At 48.7% G+C, this 19,677-nt stretch overlaps 2 protein-coding genes and 1 long non-coding RNA gene across 4 annotated transcripts in view; 2 read left to right on the top strand and 1 right to left on the bottom strand.

The window, feature by feature from the left end:
• LOC111818489 overlaps positions 1 to 2,505 on the top strand; it is a 3,686-nt gene extending 1,181 nt beyond the window's left edge. Inside the window, exons 2-3 of one of the 2 annotated variants that reach the window (XR_002822467.1) lie at positions 1,328 to 1,399; positions 2,358 to 2,505. This is a non-coding gene — a long non-coding RNA (uncharacterized LOC111818489). Of the gene's footprint in view, positions 1 to 550; positions 1,400 to 2,357 lie in introns of those variants that run through there. The other variant, XR_002822466.1, reaches the window with a different exon arrangement.
• A 4,650-nt stretch (positions 2,506 to 7,155) lies between these two features.
• On the bottom strand, positions 7,156 to 15,833 carry Nfe2 (nuclear factor, erythroid 2). Its single transcript, XM_004637925.2, has 3 exons — positions 15,596 to 15,833; positions 10,336 to 10,504; positions 7,156 to 8,415 (listed from the first exon to the last, which is right to left on the bottom strand). The coding sequence occupies exons 2-3, from the start codon at positions 10,447 to 10,449 to the stop codon at positions 7,408 to 7,410; spliced, it is 1,122 nt and encodes a 373-aa protein (XP_004637982.1). The 5' UTR covers positions 10,450 to 10,504; positions 15,596 to 15,833; the 3' UTR covers positions 7,156 to 7,407.
• Positions 8,970 to 9,446, top strand: LOC111818507 (protein PIGBOS1-like). Its single transcript, XM_023722887.1, has one exon. It carries the CDS (start codon positions 9,264 to 9,266, stop codon positions 9,444 to 9,446), a length of 183 nt encoding a protein of 60 aa, XP_023578655.1. The 5' UTR covers positions 8,970 to 9,263.
• Positions 15,834 to 19,677: the final 3,844 nt, after the last annotated feature.

Raw genomic sequence — 19,677 nt, forward strand, 5'->3', positions numbered from 1 at the left:
TGTACTTTTCCCTACCCATTGCCCCTGATAAATGTTGAATGCCTCTATCACAGTACAAGTTCAAAGCTCTGCCAGAAAATAGCAACCAGCTGCTGGCTAAAGCTGCCCCATAAATCCAGCTTAGTTTTGGGAGGCTTTTTTCTTTCCCAATTTACAAGTACCAGTAAAGCTTCTAATTAACAAATAGGTTTGCATTAAAGGAAAACTGCAGTTTCATTGGGTCATGGTGGGTGGGTCTTCAGGTCAACTAATTTGGAGATTGAAGCCATAAAAGAATTTTTCTGCACGGTTTTATGTTCACTGCAGTTTTCCTTTAAATATGGCACAAGGTCACACAACCATCTTAAAGTGTTAATTGTATAGCAATTCCAAACTATTCCACCATTGTTATTTGTACAATTTCTTTTGAGTCTACCTTTGGTACTCTTTGGTGCCTGTACTTAGTGGCATAGATCCTTGTTATCAATAGGACTGTTATATTCCATCCCATGGGTGTGTTACTTGGAAGTCTGGGGAGGAGGGTTGGGGGAAGGGGGTTGGCTGGGGGGAGGCGGGGAAGCATGGACACTAGTTCCATGATACTGGCTGAGTTTGCAATAGCAGGTGGAACCTTAACTATTGAGGGAGTTTGCAGATACCTCAGGATTCGTGACAATGCCTTTAAAGATCCAAGAGATGTTCAGCTACTAGGAACTGCTAGCAAGCATAGCGCGAATGACTCCGAGCTCAGACACTCTGCAGCTGAGAGTAGAAACTTATGGTATGTGGAGTACAGATAAGCCAGGGGCAGGCCACGGCACTCAACATGAAAGCTAGGAGAGTGAAGTTTCAGTGACCACCGCAAGGAAGGAGGCAGACAAGAGTAAGGCACACCTGACTCTTAGGACTAGCAGTCAGAACCAGGAGAAAAGGTTTTATTGCTATGCTGGTAGGTAAGAACAGATTTTACTTACATCCATTTAGTTAACCTAAAATCCAGTTTTCTATTGCATTTTCCTTAATATATTGAGCCAAAACTAGTCCAGTTAAGCTGAACTTTGTTTTTCTGGAAATTGTTTTAAATTAATACCCTGTTCTTGTTGGCTCTCAAATGAAGTAAATGAGCACAATAATTCCATATGAAGATATTGTTGCCCATTATAGTTTTATTTCTTATCTTCCTTTGACCCATTTCATTAAAACAATGGCTCAAAGTAATGCATTAGAACCCTTTCCCCAAAATGGTGGGAGGGAGGGAGGGTCACTTTTGGGGGGAGGGGGATGTAGCTTCAAGATGGGCCTTGGTCTCAGAAAAGAGCTAGTTCTAAAGGTTGTTTACTTCTTCTAGGGGAGGAATCTGCTACTGCAAGCTTATCAGCTGTTAATTTAAAAAAAAAAAAAAAAAGCACATAGCTAAAAGGTAAGTTTCTGAAAATCACTAAGGATGTGTTGTATTCCCCAGCCAGGCAGCAGGTCAGATTGTAAGTGAAAGAACTCATCTGGTCCACTTATGTTACATCACTATTACTAAAGGAGGCTAGAGTGTATGTAGCTCATAGGTAGAACTTTGGGTTGGTTTTTTTTGTTTCTTTCTTTGGGGTGGGGGCGGTTGTGTTTTGTGGAACCAGGGATTGAACTCAGGCCCTTGTGCTTGGTAGGCAAGCACTTACTCTGCTGAGCTATCTCCCCAGCCCCAAACCTTGGGTCCTTACTGCTAGGCAGTCACTGACCCTAACCCTTTTCGGACAGTCCTGTTCAATTGCCCAGGCTTGCCCTCAAACTTGGGTGATCATCCTGGGTTGGCCCTCTTGTAACTCCTGCTTGAGTTACAGGCACATGTTATCATGCCCAGCTACAAAGGGATGATTTTGGTGGTGTTTTGTTACGTATTTGGTACAGGGTCTCACCTGCTCTTGGTGATTCTCCTGTTTCCAGCCTCCCAAGCACTGGGATTACACACATGGGCCACCATACCCATCTCAGTGCACCCCAGTGATGGGGCTCAGCATGCCAGGGATTGAACCCTGGCCATTATACTCTGCCAAAGCCAGCATTTCAGTTCACAGCTATCTGTCCAGCCCTTGGTGGTTTGGGTACCAGGAATCGAACTCAGGATCTCATTTGCCAGGCAATGCACTGCACCAGTGAGCTAAACCCCCAGACCCCAAAAGGATAAATTTGAATTTTTTAGACCTTGTCTATGGAAGTGTCTAGGCTTAATTTCCTATATCTGTCTCCCTATGCTGGGATTATGGGTGTGGTGCAAGAAGGGTGACTTAAAACTTAAAAGGCAATCTTCACAGTAATAGTGGTAGTTTTGAGTGATTATAGAGCCCATGGATTTGATAAAAATACTTAATGAGCTTTTCTTTTTGCAGGAACTTCCTTGTGAGGACCAATCTTTATCTGAGTCACTGTGCATCATTCTCAACTGCCTACAGTTGGTTTTAGCTGTTGTACAGCTCTGGTTAAATCATTCAGTTTTGTGAATGGATTTTTTTTTTTTAAATAAACTGCGTTTACTTTATTGTGTCTCCCTTTGTTTTTTATTAAGTACAGGGTCCCACTATGCAGATGGGACTTGTTTTTCAGCCTCCCAAGCACTTGGATTACAGGCACACACCTTTACCCCCAGTCTCGGTCACCATCTCACCCTATCCTGGGGGCAGGGCCAGCAAGGCAGGCCAGAATCCCTCACCACACCCCCATCCCTGCTTCAGGTGCTTTAAATCCACTGAGCTGGCTGGCCGGCCCTTGTCTCCCTTTTGTTTGTGGTACTGTTGTATTCATTATGTTTCACATTTGGGAATGAGAAGGGAATGTGTCAGGTTAGTTGTGCCTAGTGAGCTGAAATAGTTAGCAGTGCCCCCTCACCCTTTATCTGTAAGGTATGTGTTGGGCACAAAGCATTAAGTAGGTGGCCACTGGTGTTTATCATGCCCTTTTGGTTCTTTGAGACAGGGACTCTACATGGTACAGGCTGGCCTGACCTCACTTTGAACCTGAAGCTATCTTGCCTCAGCTTTTGGAGTGCTGGGATTACAGGCTCAGCCCTACCATATCCAGCTCTGTTTAGCGGTTTGGAGCTAAGTGTTTGAGATCTGAAACTAAATGCTTCAAACACCCATGTGTTGAAATTCACACTCGGAGTTTCTAAGTGGTTCTAACATACTATGTTCAGATTTATGCAACTTGTGGTTTAATAAAAGTTGAGGGCCAAGGATTTAGCTCAATGGCATAAGCACCTGCCTGGCAAGCACAAGTTCTAAGTTTTGTCCCAAGTACCAAAGTAAAAATCGAACAAAAAGGAAAATTTATGTTCCCCCCCATAACCTGTATCATTCCTCCTCTGGGAGCTGGATGGCCCTAGCTCTTGCAAGGAAAACTTCAGTTGTACAGGTAATAGTTGCTGAACTGATTGATCCAGGAGCTGTATACGTGGGAGGTGTGCAGTGTTTCTCTTGCTAGATTGACAGGTGTTTAATGGCTGGCAAATAGACTGAAATGCAAATACACGGGAAGCCTTAGTTTCTCCCTCTGCCATACTGGGAATTGAACCCAGAGCTTTACACTGATCCATCACCTCTTTGTTAAATTGCTAAATTACCTAGGTGGCTCAGATTTACCATCCTGCCTCTTATTTCCAGAGTGTTGGGGTTATCGGTGCCTGCTGCTATGGCATCAGCCTGAAACTTGAGGGCAATGTGGAATCAGCAAGTACTCAGATTCTCTGAGTAAAGTTCACCCTATCTAGCCTGAGTTTTGTTTTTTGAGACAGAGCCTTGCTATGTCATTCAGAACTCACTGTGTAGCCTAGACTTGGCCGGGAACCTGTGGCAGTCCTGCCACAGCTTTCCAAGTGCTGGGATTACAGGCATGGGCCACCATGCCCAGCATCATCCTTTTTTTTTTTCTCTATGTATTTAATACAGTCTCACTACACAGATAAGACCCATAATGATCCTGTTTAAGAGCCTCCAAAACATTACAGGCATGCACCACCACACCTAGTCTCAATCCCACTTGCAGAGAGCCCCAGGGGCAAAGACAACAGAACACTGGGATCAAACCTGGTTCCTGCATCTGCCTAACCCAGTGCTTTAATCTGCTGAGCTATCTGGCCAGCCCCATCCTAATTTTTTCCCCATCCTAAATTTTGAAACTAACAAAAGCTGGACTACAGTGGTGAAACCTGTAATCCTAGCACTTGGAAGGCTGAGGCAGGAGGATCATTGAGGCTAGCTGGAATTGAGCTGTGTAGGGATGAGGTGAATTCTAGGGAAATTTCGCCTCTATTCACATATTTAAGAAAATTTCTGAACTAACCTTGTGTAGGAGTACTAAGGAATCTAAGATGAAAAGAATAATGGTTTTTTGTAAAGTATTTGTATTGAAAAATGTACATTCCTACTGCAATCCACATGTACTGGGCTGTGTTTATACAAGGTTGAAAAGTAAATTCTGTGTTTTCTGCATGAGAAAGATTCAAGGAAGATAACCTTATCCAAATTCCTGCAATCACTGGGTCCCATGACTCAACTGTGCAAGCCCTCAGCTTGCCACAGCTGTGTATGCTTCAAGATGCTCTTCCCATTGGCTGTTCTGTAGCTTCTATGACAGCACAGCTGTCAGAATGGCTCCTGTTCATTGTATCAAACCTAGAATTTAGCTAGGTAAATGTCTCAGTTTGCCTGTGAGTTACTATGTTCCAATAGAAAATCCTGTGTTCCTTAGGCAAAATACAGTCACATTTGCAGACAGCCCAAGACTCTGCCCTTTACAATTAGAAACAGGAACATTGTCAATTCCTACTATCCCTTTTGTTACTTTGTTTGAGATGGAGTCTCTTGTCCTGGCTGGCCTTGAATTCACTATGTTGCCCAGGCTGGCCTCAAGCTTGCAGCAATCCTCCTGCCTCTGCTTTGAGGTTGCTGGGATTATAGGCATGCACCACCATGCCTGGCTCATTGTCAATATTTTTTTAAATTTTTTGGCAGAACCAGGATTGAACTCAGAGCCCTTGTACTTGCCAGGCAAGCTCTTATTTTACTGAGCCATCTCCCTGGCCCCCTCATTGTCAATATTTTTAGAGAACTTAAAAGTCAACAAATTCTCTGAGATATATTCAAATCTGTTAGGTACAGGAGAATTCAGGTTGCCTTCAGTCCTTAAACCTGGGCTAAAAAAAAAAACAAAACACTGGGCTAGAAATACATTTTCCATAAAGTGTAGCTGTGAAGATTCTTTTCTGTTATTGTTGAACATTCTGTATTCCTTAGTATCTCATGTCACTTCCGCTTTCAGATCCCAATATCTGTGATGTTTATATCAGACTCTGGAACTAAGGTTTTTCTGTTGAAAGTTAAAATAGTAGCACAGAGGGGAAAACAAAAACCTTTGCGCAAACTAGGTGTCTGAGTGACTGGAAAGATTGAGAGCCACTAACTCCAAGGAGACTGAGTGTGCGGTCAGGTTTGAACTGGGTTGTTGGTTTTGTTTTGTTTCTTAAGTAGGGTCTCACTGTGTATATCAGGCTAGCCTTAAACTCAGAGTGATCCTCCTGCCTCAGGCTCCATCCAGGGTGTTAAGGTGTGCATCACTACACCCAATGGTTTGGTTGGATTTTCATGTGTCTAAAGAATCTGAAACTTCACTGGGTGTGTTTCTACATACCTGTAATCCCAGCATTCGGGAGGCTGAGGCAGGAGGATCATTGCAAGTTCAAGGCCAGCCTGAGCTGCACAGAGACATTGTCTCAGAAAGACAAAAAAAAAAAAGGGCTGGGGAGATGGCTCAGTGGAATAAGCACTTCCCTGGCAAGCGCAAGGGCCTGAGTTAAAGACAAATAAATAAATAAAAATAAAAATGTATTGAGTAGTGTTTAACATAACCAGAGAGAAAGGTTCATAGGAATGCATATTTTATTCCACTGTGCAGCAGGTTTTACCAAAGGTTTGAGTGAAATGCTCTGAAATTTCAGTGTCTAATCAAATTCTCCTGATACTTGAGAGTATCCCAGTCTTCTGAGAGAGCTCTAGGACATCAGGACCCAGACTGAATAAAGAGAAAAATAACAGAAAAGTAGGCCAGTGGGCATTCTAGGTTGTTTTGTTGTCCCAAAATTTGAGAAAGAAGATAACTAAACGTCAAGGATTGATGATTGAGCCAGCTTTGAGAGTTCTCTCACCTTTAGGAATAGGAGCCACCAAGGAGGCGATTTGCAAGTGGAGGGCAGCCTGGACAACCTAGGGAGTCCAAGACCCTCCCACCCCAGCAAGCGCTGGTCTCTGAGCAATGTCCATCTCCAGCACCTCCCTCCCATGGTGGGTGACACTCCAGGCCTGGTGGTATACTGGGTGGAATTTTCATTTCTTTTTTCAAAATGGGAGGTAATTTAGAAAAATGTTGCTAAAGAGAAGCCTTATTTCAGGCCCTTATTGTTATAATTGTTTATTCAGGTACCCAGAGTTTTCTTGAAACTTGTGTGAACCTAGAATGTCAAATTGGGGTGCCTGGTTTTGGCTCTTAATATATTTATCACTGCAGTTATAAGTTATTTATTTTTTGCGAATTCTCTTAATTTCAATACATTGCAGCCAGCTTTATGTAGTGAGCATTCAGAGCCAGGTGTGGTGGCACATGCTTATGATCCCAGCATTTTGGAGGCCAAGGAAGAGGCAGGAGGATCACTACAAATTCAAGGCCAGCCTGGGCCATGTGTATGGAGACCTTGTCTTTAAAAATCAGTCCAAGCCTGGTGTGGTGGCACACGCCTGTAATCCCAACACTCAGGAGGCTAAGGTGGGGGATCCTTGTGAGTTCAAGGCTAGCCTGGGCTACTAAATTAGCTGAAGGCCTGCCAGAGTTGCATAGCAAGACCCTGACTCAAAAACACGCACACGTCTGTGTTGGTAGTATAGTGGTGAGTATATCTGCCTTCCCAAAACACGCACAAACACACTCACAAAAAAAAAAAAAAAAACACCAACCAAAAAAACCAAGTGGGGCAAGTCTGACATGAGGACAGCCCACACTATGGGCTGAGTGTATTTTTACTTTTGGTGGTAGTACACACCTGTAATCCCAACACTCCTGAGGCAGGAGGATCACTGCAAGTTTCTGGCCAACTTGGACTACAAAGTGAGCTCAAGGCCAGCCTGAACTGAATAGGGGGAGAAAGACAATGAAAAATTATTTCCTGTGGAACTTTTTATAGGCCAAACCTTGGATAAGAGGCAAAGTTGGAGCTGGGAAGCTAAGTCCCGAGCCTGGCCTCACTGAACACACTTGGAACTCCAAACACTGGGGTTCCCTTGGTGTCTGCTTGGCCTACAGAATTTAGCACCTTTTAGGTTTCAGGGCTGGGGAGAACCTTTATCCAAAGGAAATAAGGGAAATCCCCATGACGTCATTCCCAAATCTGGGTGCTCAGTTTGTGGCTTCCATCTTGACCCCCCGGGGCACCAGGAAGACAGCCCCATCTGCAGCCTGTTGCAGTGCGTACTCTTCAGGGGAGTAGCTGTTGCCGGCTTCATCCCGAAGGTGCTGGAAAATGTCACGGTAGAGCTCCGCCAGCTGCTGGCGCATGACCTCCAGGGTGCGGTCAGCCTCCCCACGGGCCCTGAGAAGCCGCTCCCTCTCATTGCCCAGACGTTCCAGCTCCCGCTCCAGCTGTACAATGGTTTCCAGCTTTCTCTTTCGACAGTTCTGGGCAGCCACCTTATTCTTGCCCCGCCGTCGGATATCCCGAACTAGAGCCAGCTGGCTGTCGGTGAGCGGATACCGTGCCAACAGCTCATTAAAGTCATCTACAGGCAAGTTGACAATCTTGTCTGTTGGGAAGGGGATCTTCATGGCCAGAGCCCGACGCTCGTCACGACTCCCCGCCTCCCCCCGTACAGTAGATTTAGCTCGCACAGGGCCTGGGGAGGGCTCTAAGGCCAAGGGGGCCTCAGCAGATGGCAGGGAATAGCTGGGGTGGGCCAAGGAGTTGGGCAGAAGTGTGTAAGGGTACTCCACTGGGTACATCTCTACGTACTCGCTCCGCCGCCGGCCAGCCTCTGTCCCCTCCAGCTCAAGTGATTCCGCATCACTGTAGTTGAGGGATAATCCTGAATCGGATTCAGGGTCCTCCTGGGTCTTGGGTGGCCTCACTGGCAGCCCAATGTCCAGAAGGCCTAAAGGGTCTGGGAGGGGCTCATTGAGCAGGCCTGAGAGGGTCAGTGGCTTGGAGACTGGCATGGCCACATTGCTGTAGGAGTATAGGGGATCTGGGACATGGGACGTAGATGCTGAGAGCTCATAAGGTTGTGGAGGAAGGGGGAAGCCCGAGTCAGGGTGGACAGAGCAGGGGCAGTAGGAGAGAGGTGGTGGAGGTCCAGGATATGGGGCTGAGGCTTGGGTCTCAAATGATGGCTCACTTGGAGCATTTAGACCCTGTAAAGAAAGACACAAAGAATTTGGAGACAAGCTAGGAAAAAAACCCCAGCAAACCAGGTATGAAGGTGCATGCCTATAATTCCAGGTACTTGGGAGCCTGAGCTGGGAAAATTGCAACTTCAAGGTCAGTTTGAGCAGCACATCAGAGAGAGGACAATGGCACTCTCAGGATCAAGCAGGGTCCTTCTGAAAGACCAAGTGGGAATGGTAACAAGAGAGTGGAAAGTTCTCAAAAACCATTGGAAGGGGGCTGGGGAGATGGCTCAGTGGAATAAGCGCTTCCCTGGCAAGCGCAAGGGCCTGAGTTCAATCCCCGGTTCCAGGGGGGAAAAAAAATTGGAAGCTTCAAACAGCAGTGGCCATCCAGTTGACCCAAGAAAAAGGCGGCATAAGAAAGAATAGAGGTCTCTGAGGTTTGCTTCAAGAGGCAACCACCAAACGGTGGAAGTTACAGAACCCCCTCAGAAGAAGCAGCTCTGAGAAGAAATGACTCTAATTCTTTTTCTCCCCCTCCCCACTTTATAGTCTTTCAGGAAAATAAGTCTAAGATGGCAAAAGTTCCGGGCATGTGTAATGTAAATCTATGTGCATTTCCTAATGCAGTAATGCGAGTGAGCCCGGGGCCGTAGCCGGAAACTGTCCGCAGTCCTTAATTTTGACACTGGGTCTGGATCAGTTTCCCAGACTGCTCCCGAGTTTCAATCCTGCCTCACTCAGCCTGCCAGTAGCTGATATTACTGGTGTGTACCACTGCACCCCATTATAGTTTTGATAATGATCTCAAGAGACTGGCCAGGTGTGGAAAACAGCTTTTCCAGACCACCTTTGTGGTGCTGCTTGCTGGGATGATGTTTGGGAGACTGAGTCTTCCACAGCTGCTTTTTGCTGGCATCATGGGAATTGCTGGAGGAATATACATTTATCAGCCAATATTTGAACAATATTTCAGAGATCAAAAGGCTTCAAAAAAGGTGGAATTAACAGAAGAACCAGAAGAGAAGTTAATGCTGCATGGAGTTGAATTGTAACAACTGCCTGAAGTTCTGTTGGGCTTAACAATAAGGAACCTCATAAAATTTACATATGCATTTTAAATATATATATTTTTAAAAAGGAAAATAAGTCTATATTAGCCAAGATAACCCCTCAGAACCCTTTCCTGCTCTGGTTACCTGGGGTCAAAGGGTCAAGTTCACTCTCTGGTCATACCCCAGGTGCCCAGCAGAGGGAGCTGTTATGTGAAAAGGTGGCCTGGGGCAGATCCTGGGGCACCAGGGCTGGAGGCAAGGGAGGATTGGGAACAAGCACCTGGGGGAGCCAGCACAAGATCTGCCCTCTCAGTGCCTGACCAGGTGCAGTGAGGAGAGAACATGCTGGAAACAAGGCCCCCCACCCACACAGGGAGCCACCCCACTCCAGTGTAGCCATGGACAAAGGCATCATTGTTAAGTCAACAGACACCGCTTTGTCCAAACTTCAGGATAGGACCCCAGCATAGCCCAACTCCCCTTCCTGAGGCCCCTGAACTACTGCTCTGCTACCTGGGAGAATGGGAACCAGTTGCTAAGGGCAGGAGAGATGGGTAGGGTTGAAGGAGAAGGAGGTCCAGGAGAAGAGGGTGAGAAAGAGGACAGAGGAGTCGAGCAGAGCAAGACAGGGCAGGGCACCTGCTGCACAAAGCCTGCACCCCAATCAGATCCTTCCCTTGCCACCACTCCTATCTCCTGCTCACCCACACCCCACACGCCCTCTTACCACCATCCTGGGGGTTCCCATCCACCTGCTCCACCCACTCGCCCTACTCCACACTCCCTTTTCCAGGGTCTGCAGCATTTCTGGCCCTGCGTCCTGCTCCTCCCCATATCTCCCTCCCTAAGGCTGGCCTCCCTGCATCGCCTTCTCTCTCTCCCTGCTCACCTGCAGCTCAGTGATGGACATGATCTCTTGCCAAGTCAGTTCCATCTCGCCTGGCTCTGATGTGGGCAGCTGAGTCACCCTGTTCCTGCTCTGCTGAGGAGGACACGGGGGCATCCTACTGGGTCAGGGGCTGGTCCAGGTTTCCCCAAAGCCCAAAGGGCCCAGCAACCTGTGCAGCAGGGAGAAAGGCAAGGGCATTAGAGCTGCTCCTGCTGGGCGTGGAATGGCCTCTGTGGAGGGATTCCCCCAGCTACACCCTCCGGCAGCTAGACTCACTGAACAACCCACCCCTTCACCTGGCAAGTCTTTTGTTGTTGTTTTTTTTTAAGACAGGGTCTCACTGGGCTGGTGAGATGGCTCAGTGGTCTAAAGCTCCTACTTAGAACAAGCTTAGCAAAGCAAATGGACCGCGGTTCAATCCCCAGCACCACATGCCAGCCAGCCCCGCCCCCTGGTAGGCTGAGCTGGCCACACACACACACACACACACACACACACACAAATAAATTAGAAAAAAAAATAGACAGGGTCTCACTATGTAGCCCCTAGCGAGTGCTGGGATTCCACGGGTGCGCCACCACACCTGGCCACCTGGCAAGTTCTTTTCTGTGGTATGGACTCTGTCTCCCCAACTACAGCCAGAGTCAGTTCTCTTAGGAACACAGCAGGTCTTTGCCCTCCCCCTCCCCCAAGAGACCTTCTTTCTGCCCTACTTCTTACTTCCCAGAACTGTAGTCTTGGGCAGAGAAAGAGCCAGATCTCCCAGGGTGTTCTGGTTGGTTTGTTTTTCCGTTTTGTGAGGAAACATCAAGAATCGCCCCTGCTTTCCTTCTATGTCTTCAGTTTTAGGGTCTCAGTCTTCGTCCCTCAAGACAGGCTGAGTTCTTGGGGATCCCCAAGGACCGTGTCGTGGGAAGTGCTAGTCAGACAGCCCTTCTCCTTGAAGATATGGCCCTGGCCTGGCTGCAGATAGCAGCCTTGCGCTCTCCTCCTATCCTGACCCTGGGTTACTCTGCCTGGGGCGGACAGATAAGAGGTTTATCAGCTGCAAGCAGCAGAGGCAGAAGAGGATTGGGCCCCAGAGACATAGAACCTCTACCCTGTGTCCCCACAGGGGCATCTTGGCCATACCCCGGCCTACAGCAGCCAGGGGTCTTTGTCTTCCAAGATAAATTAACATCCAACCATAGCAAAGACTTAGTGAACACTGTCAGGAGCTGTGCCAATGAGATTGATTTTCATAAAGATCTTGGAAGGCCCATTCAGAAATTGAGAACAAGGACGGAAGGAAAGAAAAAAAGAATGAAGGAAGGAAGGAAAGAAAAAAAAGTGACCCAAACTGATAAATGGCATTATGGCAAGACACACACTTTAATCCTAGTACTCAGAAGACTGAGGCAGGATTGCCACAAGTTCAAGGCCAGACTGGGCTATACAGTGAGTTCAAGGTCAGCTTGAAGCCCGGCTGGTGGTGCATACCTGTAATCCCACACTGGGGAGGCTGAGGCAGGAGGATCATTGTGAGCTCAAGGCCAGCCTGAGCTACAAAGTGAACTCAAGACCAGCCTAAACTGCATAGTGAGACCCTGTCTCAAAGACACACACAAAGAAAGCCAGCTTGAATTATATAGTAAAACCCTGTCTCCAAAAACAAACAAAAAAAGGCATGGATGAGGTCAGGAACTTCACTTCACTCCCCTCCTATGCTTTCCGGGTACCTGCCCACACCACTCCTCCGTCTCCACACTGAGCGCTGCTCCTGGCAGTCGACCTCAGCCAGACAGACCCTGCAGTCTCAGCCCCCTTTCTACTGAGCAATATGTCCCTTTACACCCTTGAATCCGTAGGCCCTCCAGTCCCTCTTCTCCTCTTGGTCTCCCCGCTAGCGGCAGGTCTGCCCTGAAGCAGCAATGTGATGTTGGGCAATCCATCTCACTGCTCTGATCCTGTTTCCTCATTTGTAAAACCCAGGGAGTTGTACTCTTTGGACCTGGGAGTCCCTTTCTGCTGGCGCAGTTTGGAGTTCTTAGCTAATTCTCCCCCGTGCGGGTATCGTCTCCTCTTTGCTGGTCCCTCTTCCTCATTCTACCTTCCTACTCCCTGACACACAACTCCACACCTGTTTTCATCTTCTGCAAGAGATTCCAGGGGCCGGGGAGATAGCTCAGTAGAATAAGCACTTGCCTGGCAAGTGCAAGGGCCTGAGTTCAACCCACAGTTCCGCCAAAAGAGAGAGAGAGAGAGAGAGAGAGAGAGAGAGAGAGAGAGAGAGAGAGAGATTCCAAGTAGAATTTGGCAGCAGCTTCCTGACTTTTTTTTTTCTTTTTTTGCCCCCTGATATTTTTAGGGCCAAACACACAACACATTTACACACACACACACACACACACACACACACACACTCCACAAGCCACTACCAAATCAAGTAAGTACAGAAAGGGAGGCAGGCTAGAGATGAAAGAAGCATAGAGGACAGAGAATAGGACTTAATGATCTCTGACTGGCTGACTTCAGACTACCCACCAGAAAAAGGGCCCATTGCAGCCATACAATATGGAATCCACTCTTGGAGTTATCACAGAATTAATAGGAACTATAAATGATCCCTATGAAAGAGGATGTCCCCATGCCCCTTGCTCCACCCCTTTATTATACTGCCATCTCCAGAACTGAGAGTTGGTGCAGGCACAAGACCTTGGTCAGTGGACAGAGTGGGTGGGGTGTTTATGTCTATCCATTTCAACACCGGAACCCCACCATCTCCACCCAGGTTCTGGCGGAAATTGCCCAAAAGGCAAAGTGAATGGAGAAGGAGTTTGGGGGCAGGGACCAAGGCTCTTGCCTCATAGCTCTGCGCTCACCCCACCCCCTTTTTGTCTCTCTTCTCTTCCCGGACCTGACTCTAAGATGCAGTGCAAAGATTCTGCCCTAGTAGGCTGAAGACCACGGTCTTTGGTCTTCACAACACTACATAACCTTGGGCAATGGGCCTTCCATTCCTGCTGAGTGAATCCATAGAGCAGGTACCAAGAGCCAGCATTTCAATACACTCTGGTGACTGATGCAACTGGCCAATCACACCTTGAAATCCACTAGACTAGTCCATCTGTATGCATTTAGAGGGAACAACACCAAGCCAGCATGGAGGCCAAGGAATGTTCTCTTAGCTTTTTCAGGCTTTTAACCTTGACCTAGGCAAGGCTGACATCCAGCCTGTCTCTGAGCCTAGACATCAGCCCTTTCCCTTGAAGGGCTGGAGTTCAGTCTTCCGCTTTCCCAGGGACAGGAAAGTGAGAACATGATAGGGGATTAGGGGAAGGTTAAGGGAGAGAGTTGTGGAGAACCTCTGGACCAGCTCCACCACCTCAGTGGTGCAGCAGTGAGTTTGCAGCAGGCTGCAGCGGGCATGGGAACACTGCTTTCCCAGAGACCCGGGGTTGAGGGGTACTGGTCCAACACAAGGCATGGACTCTCTTGTCTCTTTGGAGCCTGCCTTTCAGAAGACCAGTGGGATAGGTGAGGGAGAGAGTATACTCCAAATTGGATCAAACAGAACACCACAGGGGCCCAGAAACTGGGGAGAGGCTGCCAAAGTACAAATAAGGAGCTCCCACTTTACAGTTTAGCCTATATTTTAAGGTCACAGAGCAACCTTACTCCATAGAATTAACTATTCCTTCTCTTTCCCTTATTCCTCAACATGGATCAGTTAGAACTGGTGCCATCTCCAGGAACTAAGCCACATTCTCATCAGCCAGGTACAGTGGTGGACATCTGTCATCTTTCAGGGGGCGAATGCAGGAGGATCATTGCAAGCATGAGGCCAGCCTGGACTACACAGTGAGTTTAAGGACACTTCTAAACTACACAGTGAGACCCTGTCTCAAAAAACTAAAAACAAACAAACTGTCCTCGCTTGCATGCATGCCGATAGCCTTATTCAGAAAGCTGTTTTTTGTTGTTGGGGATGAAACCCAGGGCCTGCTAGATACTAGGAAAGCACTGTACTGCTGAGTTGTACTCCTAGACCACTAGAAAGATCTTACAATCCCTGAGAACTTACAGAATGATACAGGGCTTTGTGCTTAGGAATACAGAATCACTGGCAAGGGACTCTAGGGAGAGGACATTTGGCCTTCACCAATGTCCCAGGGCTCTTGACTTTCTTGGCAAAGGGGAACCGTGGAGAAGAGGCCTGCCCTGAGGTCCTATTTGGGGGCTTATTAGACTACCCCACCTCTCCAGGTGGCAGTGCAGACAATGGAAGGATAGGAAAGGCTCAGTAACACTTGGGGAGTAGATTGGCAAGTAAGCAACCTAATTAGAAAGATCAGGGAGGCCAGGGATATAGTGCAGCAGCGCAAGTGCCTGCCTGGCAAGCACAAGGTCCTCAGTTCAATTCCCAGCACAAATAAATAAATAGATCAGAGAGAACTCCCAAAGTGGGAGAGGCTAGCAGAGGTGACAGAGAAGTACACAAAATGAAGAAAAAGGGAAGAGATTGAGTAGAGCCAACTCAGTTCTCTGGGTGCACATATAACTCAAGCATGTGTGGAAACCAGGGGCAGGGGACAAGTTTCTGTGGTCCTGTCATTCTCCCTAGCCCCCAAAGACCAGCCCTTTGGGATCAGTGATTTGAGAACCCCCCACCCAGGCAAGTCTGGTACTCCTCTCTTCTCTTTCTGCTTCAGTGGCAAGGCTGCTCTGTGGTATTGAGCCTTCTACTTTTTAGTCCCAGTGGCCTCTAATCCCCTGGGACCCAGAGAAGGGCCAACAGCAATGCAATGACTCTCCACCTAACTGCTTCATCCTGCTGTATCAACACTTCTCAGACTCCAGATTGTCAGTGTCTCCAGTTCCTCAGTTTCTCCCAATTTGTCCCCACTGGTTGGACAAGGCAGCAGAATGGGATGGGGTAAGAGAAAGGGTGATAGCATGTATTTGGAAATCCCTTGCCTCCTCCAGGGGGTACCCTCCCCAGACTCTCAGGAATCCTCAGGGTACCACTCTGCTGTCCCCACCCACTCATTCTCCCCCTCCCCCCAAGGATCCCAGAACACCCAAGAAACCTAGGTCTTCTCCCAGAAAATTTGGCAAAGATGTCAAATTCCTAAACCAGGGGCACCCTGGGAAGGTCTCTTACAAATTTTCTGAAAGTTCATTATTTCTTTCCTCCACCTGCTCCAACTCCCCAGCCTGCCCCTCGGGTCCCACCGGGTCCACCCTCCCCCATCGTGCCCCCCACCCCATTTCCAGGCACCTGTGGCACAGTCCAAGCAGGGTGCGGAAGAAGAGATGAGGCTCCCGGTGTCGTGTCTGGAGAGGCTGGGCCAGAGCTGACACCTCCCGGGCCAGGGATCCTGCTACCTCTGCGAAGCGGCGAGGCTCGAGCCCCGCCCCCGGGCCATCGTTGGGCTGAGGGTGGCAGCTCCGGCTGGCTCTGCTGAGTGCAGGAGCCCCAGGAAAGCGCCAGCCCTGCTCTGAGCGCTCGGCCTCAGTTCTCAGTTCTTCCTGCTACCCTCCTCTTTCCCTGTGGCCCTCCTCCTCCTGCCCCTTCTGGCCAAGAGAGGAAACTTGAGCCCGGTGTGGTTTCTGCCCACACCCCGCCCCCACCTCGCTCCTGGCCAGCGGGAGCACCCAGGGTTCCAGGCCGCTCCCAGCCCTCTCGGAGCCCAAGTCCAGCCAGCTCTGCGACTCTCCCGTCCGTGCATAGGATGAATTCCAACTCGATGGTCCACTCAAAAGTGACCTCTAGATTTTATACAGGTTGGAGCCTCCTTTGCTGCCCCCCATGGCTCTCTTAGGGACAGGGAAACTGAGTCAATAGCAAGGTGGCAGGCAGGAAGTTAAGGACCTGGTGTGTGGCTTCTCAGGATATGCCTGGGCCCTGGGGAAAGGCTAAAGGAGCGATTGGGGGAGGAGGAGCCATCCCCTGCTTTGATGTGTCCTCTCACCTGTAGCCTTCTCCCTTCCCCCTCAGCATCAGATGTTCTAAAACAAAGGCTCCTTTCTTGGCCAGGTGTTCCCCCCCCCCTTTGTCAGTGGTGTATGAAGGGAATTGGGTAGGGGGCTGCCCAGTAGGGAGATTATCCACCTCCCTTAAAGGTGACCCAGTGTCCTTTCTTCTAGGCAAAGCAGCCTGGCCACATGTCAGCGCTGCACCATGCATAAGCCTGGTCGCATGTGTAGGACTCAGGTTAATCAAGCGTCCGCATCAGGCCAGAGCTTACCCAGAAGCATCTTACTCATCACCTTTCCTCAAAGCGACAGAACCTAAATCCAGGCCTAGGAGGTCTCTCTAGAGGCTGAGGAAAGCATCTTCCTTTTCCCCTCCCAGCTTTTAGTAGCTTTCAGCTCTAGGAAAAGTCCTTTGCATGTCTACCTTCAACCCTTCCCACTTGTTCCCTACTCTTCTTCTCACGATGTTCATGTTAAATTGGAAACTAACTAACTAAATTGGAAACATCTAAAGACTGGTGAAGACAGGTGTGGGGTGTGGTGGCACACATCTCTAACCCCAGCCCTTGGGAGGCTGAGGCAGAAGGATCCAGAGTGTGAGAGCGTGTCTCAAAATGCCAAAGAGAGAGATCAAAGAGAAACCCTGGAGAAGCAGACAGGTGCCACCAAGGGCAGGGCTGGCCTTCAGACTGCTTCAGGCTGATGGGACTGTTTTTATTGTTAATTACTGGCAAATCTTCTGTCTCAGACAATGAACAGTGGATGAGCAGCTGTGAGCCCTGAGGTTGTTCCTTCACCACATCACCCCTACCTTGACCACACTGTTTCCCTGTAAGCCCCCAAACCCAGCAACACACCCAGCATATAATGAGGCTGTGTTGATACCAAGTCTCCTGGGTAGGCTTGCTTGTGCTGGAATCAATTAATGTTGATGCCAAACCCATGGATAAATGCTTTGAATTCCAACTCTACCCGAGGAGACCATGACTGTACACGCATGATTTATGTCGAGCAGGAAGCAACTCAATGACTTCACTGTATGTTATGTGTGGGCTCAAAATCTCCTAAGACCTGGACATGAATCTGGGTCACACAAATGGGCCTTCACATACAGCCCTCTCACTTGCATATTCCTCTGGGTCCCTCAGGGGGCAGGAGCCAGGAGCGGTGGTGAGTCACGCCGCCAGCTGATTGTACAATGATATCAGGTTGCAGATAGTAATAAGCATTTATTGAATGAGAACACCAGTTCTGGACGCTGTATGGTGTTGCGGATACAACTACAGATAACAGCCTTATCATCCACTCATTCATCCTACAAAGTTACTAAGCGTCTACTGTGTCTCACATCCCAGAAACACAAAGATGAATGTGACGTGGTTCATGTGGTTCATGTCCCCACGCCCAGGGTAGTCAGGGACCACAGTAAGGTCTGTGTCAAGTGCCGCTGAGCAGAAGAGGAAATGCCTTCTATCTGGGGAAATTCAGGGAAGGGATCCCAGGAAAGGTGACAGTTTCACTGGGCTGTCACAAAAGAGAAAGGGAAGAGTATTCTGAGCAAACAGTGGGTTTAATAGAGCAGGGAATAAATGGGGTGGGACTTCTCTCCAGTAGTGGAAGAGAAGTGTTCTGGGCTGGGCTGTCTGTAGCTCAGGGAAGAGTATTTGCCTAGCACGTGTGCAGCCTTCTGTTGCACGATCAGCTCAGGAAAGAGAGAGAGAAAAAAAGAAATGCCTGGGGCTGGGGAGATGGCTCAGTAGAATAAGTCTGAGTTTAATCCCCAGTTCCGCAAAAAAAAAAAAAAAAAAAAAAAAGAAATGCCTGATTTTTTTTTCCCCCTCAGTATTAAGGGTTGAATTCAAGGCCTTTACGCTAAGCCTATCACCAGCCCTTTTTTTTTTTTTTATACTGAGACAGGGTCTCACTAAATTGCTAGATTGCCCATCCTGTGTGGTTCTTCTGCCTAAGCCTCCCAGATGCTAGGATTGCAGGTGTTCACCACCACAGACGGCGAAGGCTAGAAATGTGACTGTATGAACTCTCGAAAATCAAGCTAGGGAAGGTGCATTTGATTCCGGAAGCAGGCAGGACTCACAGAGGTGTTTGAAGTCCCTTACTGCCTATCTGTGGGGACAGACACGGTGATGTAGGGCGAGGTAGGGAAGCAGACAGCCTTCAGGTAGGCAGCTGGCTAGTCGAGGTGTCTCCCCCACCTCGCCTCATAGCCCTTCTGTAGAAAGAGGTCTTTGCTGGTTCCTGGGCTGTGTCTTGTCAACACAGCACTCCTTCCAGCCCTCAGCTTCCTTCCCAAACCCGGAGCTGGTACCTTCCCACTTTAAATCTCCTTTGATTGATTTACACCATGTGGGGCACTAGCTGAGCTCCAGCCTGGGTGGGCAGGACAGTCGTGCCCATGGCTTGGCCAACCAGTGACGCCTATGACTTTCCTATCTCTCCTATGCTTCTACTTCAACAAAGGCAGCAGAGACAGGAAAAACAGAAAAGATGCGGCTGTGTAGCTTTAGTATCCTAACACTTTCTACCTGCGCTGCTCACCCGCCCCCTGTGAGGCTAATTTGTTGTCACCCCTGGCCAGCCCATCCCCGCCCTCACCCCACAACGTGTGTGTACACCACCACCAGCAGCATCAGGTCAAGCCACAGTGAGGTTGCCAAACACCCCACTGGGTTATGCAACCAGCTTCCCGAGAAGACAAGGACGGGGTGGGTAGAGGTGGAACCAGGGGAGGGCCCCAGGTCCCAGAGGGAGCTGGCTGCCTCCCCAGCTTGCCTACTGGTCTGACCGCAGTGGCCCCAGAGGGCGGGGATAGCGCTGGCTCTTTATCAGTGCCCCACAGAGTTGCACCCGCCACCCCCTGGCTTCCTCTCTCAACAGACGGAAAGGGGAGGCAGCCACAGGGGGCAAGGGAGGGCTGGGTGTTATCCTAGGCAGCAGAGCCAGGCAGTTGCACAGATGGGGGAGGTGCTGAGGAGGTCTGGACCAGGGAATAGCAAAGCCCCTTTTCCTAAAGCAAGGGTAGAGTGGAGTGAGCTGAGCCCCAGAAGGCAGAGCCTGGTCTGAGGCTAACCACTCATTTCTCCTTGTGTTCCAGGTTGGGGTTTTTTTGTTCTTGTTTTTGTTTTTGTTTTTTGCTAGGCAATTCATCCTGGCCTTCAACTTACTATAGAGTCCAGGCCAGCCTCACACTCTCAGAGATCCTCCTGCCTCAGCCTCCCAAGTGGTGGGATTATAGGCAGGTGTGCATCATCTGTTTATTTTATTATTTTTATGAGTATATTTGTAGTGCATAACTATTACATTTATTGTGAGGATTTGGTACAAGTACATGACATAGATCATAATTCTGGTTTTGTTTTTTTTTTT

This window comes from Octodon degus, unplaced genomic scaffold (genome assembly GCF_000260255.1).
Source record: "Octodon degus isolate 3935 unplaced genomic scaffold, OctDeg1.0 scaffold00093, whole genome shotgun sequence".
NCBI lineage: Eukaryota > Metazoa > Chordata > Mammalia > Rodentia > Octodontidae > Octodon > Octodon degus.

Bases quoted from the DNA above. Each gene is read 5' to 3' on its own strand.
- LOC111818507 (XM_023722887.1), top strand. From the start codon at position 9,264: ATGATGTTTGGGAGACTGAGTCTTCCACAGCTGCTTTTTGCTGGCATC.
- Nfe2 (XM_004637925.2), bottom strand. From the start codon at position 10,449: ATGCCCCCGTGTCCTCCTCAGCAGAGCAGGAACAGGGTGACTCAGCTG. The intron at 8,416-10,335 runs GTGAGCAGGGAG...CTTTCTTTACAG, and splicing joins TGTCCATCACTGAGCTGCAG to GGTCTAAATGCTCCAAGTGA.